Source organism: Eumetopias jubatus, unplaced genomic scaffold (assembly GCF_037043125.1).
Source record: "Eumetopias jubatus isolate StellerSeaLion01/CBP00866 unplaced genomic scaffold, mEumJub1_p1.0 scaffold_4, whole genome shotgun sequence".
NCBI classification, from domain to species: Eukaryota; Metazoa; Chordata; class Mammalia; order Carnivora; family Otariidae; genus Eumetopias; species Eumetopias jubatus.
This window is the reverse complement of record NW_028274810.1, coordinates 110,085,824-110,092,028: the sequence shown is the minus strand read 5'-3', so window position 1 is coordinate 110,092,028 and position 6,205 is coordinate 110,085,824. Positions and strand designations below refer to the sequence as shown.

The 6,205-nt window shown below is 63.2% G+C and overlaps 1 protein-coding gene across 1 annotated transcript; it reads left to right on the top strand.

Moving 5' to 3' along the window:
* The first annotated feature begins 1,490 nt into the window (after positions 1-1,490).
* CUNH8orf90 (chromosome unknown C8orf90 homolog) lies at positions 1,491-5,438 on the top strand. Its single transcript, XM_088023086.1, has 2 exons — positions 1,491-1,557; positions 4,957-5,438. Exons 1-2 carry the CDS (start codon positions 1,491-1,493, stop codon positions 5,436-5,438), a joined length of 549 nt encoding a protein of 182 aa, XP_087879212.1.
* Positions 5,439-6,205: the final 767 nt, after the last annotated feature.

Here is a 6,205-nt window from a genome sequence, read left to right as displayed (position 1 = left end):
CAACCGTGAGATCCTGTCCCGAGGTCGTCAGGAAGCCCGTCCGCAGGGATGGGGGCCGTTCTTTGTAACCCTGTCGTCGCATTTCCAGTTCCGTCACATTATATCATCCCTCCTCTACGGTACACTATTTTTTTTTAATAAAGATTTTATTTATGTATTTAGTTACTGAGAGCGAGAGAGCATGAGCGAGCGGGGGGAAGGGACAGAGAGAGGAACTCAAGCAGACTCCCTGCTGAGCACAGGGAACCCGACACAGGGGCCCATCCCACGACCCTGAGATCAGGACCTGAGCCCAAATCAAGAGTCGGACGCTTAACTGACAGCCACCAAGGCACCCCCCCCTTGCACTAATTTTTTCACTGAGGTGTGTAGGCTGCTTCAGCCCTGTTTTATGGATGGGGAAACTGGGGCCCAGGGAGGTAATGTGGTTTGCCCAGCCTGCAGTGAGCGTGTTTAGCTTAACCCAAGGTCTCTAACCAAGGAAGGCACAACCCCCATGTGACTTCCAGTGGGAGGGCCAGCTGGGTCTTGTGGGCCTCTGAGGTGTACGGAACAGGCAGAGAGGGCTTCCTGGAGGAGGCAGCGTGAGCTAGGGCCTAAAGGATGAGTGTGAGTTTGCACTGTAGAAGAGGTGTGGAGATGCAGGGGCCAGGCTTCTGGAAGACGCCCTCGCCAACCCAGTCGCTGTGCTCTTCCAGCAGACAGTGGGCTGTGGTAATGCACCGCCCTGGGCGCGTGTGACCTTCAGTGCACTTGGGACAGTCTGAGCTGGGCATCCAGCCCTTTCCCGTCTTCCCCGAGTACGGACACTGGAGCCCCCTGGCAGGCCGCAGTGCTGGGGAAAACGCCCCCCCCCCCGCAGGGTGAACCCCTGGAGGGCGGGGTGACTTCGAGGCTGTCCGCCAGTGGTCAGCACCCGCCACGTGCATGTCATGGGCTACCTTCCTTTTGACGGCTCCTGTCCCCGCTCCCTCACCAGGGCTTGGTCCACTTTGAGGGAACCTGAACCCATCAGGTGCCCTGAGGCCAGGGGCCTGGTCTGACCCATTTCACGGGACTACTGGAGTTGCTGAAGACAGGGCTGCTGATCCGCAGACCCTCGGACCCCGGATACTGGCGGGATGCCTGTGGGATGGATTTTGGGCTCTGATGCCTTGTGAGCATGCCCGATGGGTGTTGTGGACACCAGACTGAGCTAAGCGACAGGGGAAGAAGAGGCATGGGGGCCTTTGAACCTCGGTGGGTTAGTGGGGAGGGGCCCAGACGTGTCTGAGTGCCAGGGTGGGGTCGGATGGCTCCTGAGCAGGGCCAGGTGAGATGCAGAGGTGTCGGGGGAGGGAGCCACCAACCCCCCTTTACCCTTCTCCCTCCCGGCCCCGGGCCACTTCCAGGTGAGGCCCCTTTAATTGCAATGTTCTCTCTCCCCCAGAAGGCCCCTCCCCTGGTCTCCTGGGCAGCCAGGTAAACAAGCCTGATCCCCGGTTGCTGACATGGCTTCCCCTCTTTCGGGGGACCCCAGCCCAGCAGGTCTGCCCCCTCCTCTTGTAGCCACTCCAGGTAAGTCACATGGTGGGGGGAGGGATGGAGGAGAAAGGGGTGTCCTTGGCATTTAGGGCTCTGAGAATGTGGGAGAGGAAGCTGCCATCCCACCCTCTCTTCCTGCGGGGGAGCTCTGCCAAGGTCACGCAGCGGGACAGGGCCGGGGGTGGGGGGGAGGCACTGACCTCACCCCCTAACATTCCCTTCTTCCTGACCTCCTCTAGGACCACTGCCCTGCAGCCCTCCCAGGGGTCCTGCAGCCCTTGGACCCCTGAGCCTCGAGGTGGGCCAAGGGTTCTCCTCACTCCTTAGGGCCCTTCCAGATCATTCTCTGCCCCCCTCCCTCACTGCCTCCTTAAAACCCCAGTGCTGGATCCCAGGTCCTCAGAAGTACACACCCATTCCCCCTCCTGGAGAGGGGCAACCATCCACCCCCTTGAATTTGGGACTCTGGCCCTGACCCTCCCTCCATCTCTGTGGCAACGCTTTGTTGATGTCTTCCCTCACCCTGGCCCCTCAGTTCTCCAGACTCCTCTGGAGCATCTTGTGCCCCTTTCCCCAACCCCCACTTTCACCCTTGTCATGCCCTTGGCCTTGTCAGCACCCGAACTGCAGCCTGGCCTTGACCCCATTCCCCAGAGCCTCTCCCGAGCTCAGGCCCTCAGAGCAGGATTCCTGCCCTCCTGGGCGAGCCACATCCACTGTTTCCAGCACGTTCTGCGTCCTTCCACTTGCCCCCTGCCTCCCTCCCTCCCTCCCTCTCTCCTCACCCAGCTCTGCCATGATCATCACACCCGCGCGCGCACACACACACACACACACACACACACACACACACACACCCTCTTTCCCTGGGCCCTCTGTGTTTTATTGTACCAGCCTGGCAACCCCCCAGCTCCCCGCCCACGCCCCGCCTGCACCCATACAGCTGAGCCGAGCTGGGGATAAACTCACCCGCTAATGCTCTTTAAATTCCTGACTGTGAGCCTGAGGGGCCTTGGTCTTTGCTGGCTCCCACTGCATCCCTCCCTCTGTCCGGTCTCTCTGGCTCCAAGCGCGCCCCCCTCCCACTCCGCCGCTGGCCCTGCTCCCCCTTTGAAGACACTAAAGCCATTGGAAGAGGACTCCCACGGGTCCCCAGCACCACAGGCACCTGCCCACCTGTGTCTGTGCCCACGGCTCTTCCACCCAATCCCTGCTCTTAGCCAGGAGGAGGAGGAGGAGCAGGGCCAGCAAGGCCGACATTGCTGCCTGCTCAGGGCCATCCCCCACCCTCTCTCTCCAGTAGCGTGACATCCTCTCCCCTTGCTAGATCTTTCCAGCAACATAAAAGCATGCTGTTGCACCCTGTCTCTTGACCCCACTTCCCTTTCAGCTACCTTCCTGTTTCTCTGCTCCCCATTTATAGCAAAACTCCTCACAAAGGTTAGTTATACTGGCTGCTTCCCCGTCTCCCCTCCCACTCGCTCGAGAGCCCACTGGAACCTGCCCTTCCTTCCCCGGCACTTCACTAAAGCAGGTCTGCTCAAGGTCACGGATGACCTCCTGCTTGCCAGACGGGGGGTCAGCTCTGAGGCCTCGTCTGATGGCACTTACCAGCATCTCTGGGCTGAGCAGCGCCCCTCCTCCGCGCCTGGCCCCCAGAGACCCACACTAGGCTTGCTCGTGCTCCTGGCTCCCTCCCGCATCACTGCCTATTTCTCCTCCTCTCCCTGACCTATTGACAGCGGGGGCCCCAGACCCTTCTCTGTTCATGTTCTGGCCCAGTGGCCTCGTTCAGCTCCATCTCCCAGGTGTCTGGAGCTCCAGCCTGGAGCCTTTGCCCCAACTCCAGACTCCCAAGCTGACTGTCCTCTACACCTTGTCCCTGGCCTGTCTAGAGGCCACCAGCACCTGCCCCAAATTAGACTCTTGACTCCCCACCCCATTCTGCTCCTCTCTCAGCCACCCCATCGCTCCTCCTTTCCTCCAGGTGCTAGGGTCCAGCATCTTCCCCTTTTCTCCCCTCCCCTGCGCCACCCTTTCCATCAACAAATCCAGTCCTTCCATCCTCAAGCCACATTCACAATCTGAGCGCTTCCCCCTGCAGCTGCGGTTGAGCCACCAGCCCTTCACCCGCATTCCTGCCCTGGCTTCCTCATGGTCCCCTTACTGCTGCCCTTACCACCTCACCTGTCTGCACCACAACGATCAGCTCACCTGGCCACACGCAAGGCAGAAGGTGGCACTCCTCTCACGTGGCCAGGGCCCTCCCCTCTCCTCTCCTGGGGGCGGCATCCAGAACTCCTCTCTTCTCTGCAGCTTTCTTTCATTCCCAACTCAAGGCAACACCCCACAGCCCTGTGCCACCCACTGGTACTGAAACCCAGCCGCTCCCCCAAGAAGCCTGCAGGGCAGGCAGGCGGCAGGATGGAGACAGGACCCTTCAGCCCAGTGGTGGGAGGCCCCCGCCAAGGCCACCTTGGAGCTGTCCACGGTGCTGAGCACAACGGCTCCCTGAAGTGGCCCCTCTGGCCTTGTCCACGGCCCTGCTCAGAGCCGCGTCCACCCCCTCTACCACCGGGGGATTGGTGGCTCTGCTACAGCCATGGGGCTGAGCTAGGAAATCACTCTCCAGTGACAAAGTAGGTTCCTCAATGCCATCTCATTTGTGAGGGTGGCAGAACAGGCTTGATTGTTCCCAATTTTTAGAGGGAGAAACTGAGGCACAGGAAAGTTGATGTGCTCCCAGGGGAGGGTGTCCAACAGACACAGAACCAATTCACCTCCCAACCTGACTCCTCTATCCCCTGGGGCTGCTTGCCCCTCCCCCTGGGTCCCAGGGTCGCTGTGCCAGGCTGGGAACCTGTTGTCCCCCCCCGATTCCTCCCCACCTCCATCCTCAAGGCCTGGCATCTGGCCTCCTGGTCTCCTCCCAGCTAAGTACTTCTCCTGGCGGTGTCCTTACGTCATCCTCACCGGGGCCTGATCCGACCTCCACGCTGGGCTCCCACAGTCCATTTTCTGCACAGCCTAGGATCAATTTTCAACGGAGAGTGACCACATCACGCCCTTCCCCAACCGCTACTGTGAGCTGAGCCCAGGGTCCAGAGCTTGTTCAGGAGGCCCTGACAAACTCCCCAGGCTCCTCCCTGTCTGGAACTTTCCGCCCAAGCGGTGCTGAGCGGCCTACTCTTGTGGGCAGCCTTTGGCGCCTTTCTGCCCTCTTAGTGTGTGGGCGCTGTCCCCTCCGGAATTCGCCTCCTGCCTCCCCTGTCAGCCCCGGGGTCCCACCTCCGCCTTCCAGGGTCAGCCCCGAGGCAGGTTCTCAGGCTCCCTCACTCCCTCCTCGCTACCCGCCCCCCCCCCTTGCCGGCGGCACCGCCCGCACGTGGTCACTTGCCCTCTGTCACTCCCGGGGTCCCGTGGGCCCGGCAGGTCCCGCCGCGCCCCCGCCCCTGGAGCCCCCGTTCCCGGACATCTACGGCGGCGACGCGCAGCTCTGGGCGGCGCACTTCCGCGGCATCGGGCGCGCCTACCGCGCGCTGGGCAAGGAGGACGACTTCGCCATCCGGGTGCTCACCGAGGACTTCACGCTGCCCTTCCCGTTCGCCTGGCCGCCGGGGCCCGACCCGGCCCGCGGGCCGCTCTTCTACGACCCGCACGACCGCGCGGGCTTCGACTTCCTGCTGCGCGGCCCAGGCGCGCCGCCCCCCGCGCTGCTGCGGCCCCTGCTCGCCACGGCCCAGGCGGCGGTGCGCAAGCGGCGCCTGGAGCGCCTGGCCCTGAGCTACGCCAGCGCGGGGGCGCCCCGGCCCGGCCTGCTGCTGCTGGCGCCGGGGCCCGGCTCCGGCTCCGCCTTTCCGGGGCCCGCGGGGCCCGAGGCCGCCAGCCCCGGCGGCGCCCCCAGGCTGGGCTAGCCCGCGCCGCACGCGGTCAATAAAGAGTTGCTCCGCTTCAACCAACCAGGCTCTTTGCTGGACACCCCCGGACAGGCGGCGAGGGCGGGACAAGGGGCTGACCCCGGGGCCAGGCGTGGTCACCGGTGCTGCGGGGGATCCACACGGGTCTCCAGCGGATAGTGAGTGACGAGTGAAATCCGCATGGCAACCGGGGCGGGCTGTCCGAGGGACCCGACCTGGGATGGGGGTGGCGGCGGCCTGGCGTCCACCCGCAGGGCCTACACCCTGGGATCCTAGCCCCAGCCCCGTGGTGGGGAGTAGCGCGCCCATCCCACAGGTCGGGACACCGAGGTCCTGGTTCCTGCAAGGAACATCTGTGATCGGTCTGTATACCCAACTTCCAGTTCAGTGGTGTTTCCTTTTTCCAAGACACAGGGGCTTCGGGGTCTGGGGAGCTGGAGAGGCAGAGGGAAGGGCAGTAGGTGCAGGGCAGAAAAGGATATGGGGAGTGGAGAGTGCAGGGTGGGTGGGGGAGAGGACATGGCAGGGACAGGGCCGCTAAGGCAGGAAGGCCGCATGGAGCAGTCCCCAGAACGGCTGCTCCCCTGCCGCCCTCCCTGTTGGCTCTGGGGAGAAGGGGTGCCTCCTACTCTGCCCCCCAATGCCTCTTGTGAGCCCGGAACAACCACGGGTGAGCGAGCCTCCTCCGCGGCGACAGGCCTGTCTACTGTGGGCCGGCTGGCGGCTTCCTCCGCAGACCTGGGGACCAAAGGCTGAGCTTTCTT

What these genes read in the sequence shown, in the direction of transcription:
- CUNH8orf90 (XM_088023086.1), top strand. Translation starts at nt 1,491, where the DNA reads ATGGCTTCCCCTCTTTCGGGGGACCCCAGCCCAGCAGGTCTGCCCCCT. An exon ending in TCCTCTTGTAGCCACTCCAG is followed by an intron (nt 1,558 to 4,956) that starts GTAAGTCACATG and finishes TGGGCCCGGCAG; the next exon opens with GTCCCGCCGCGCCCCCGCCC.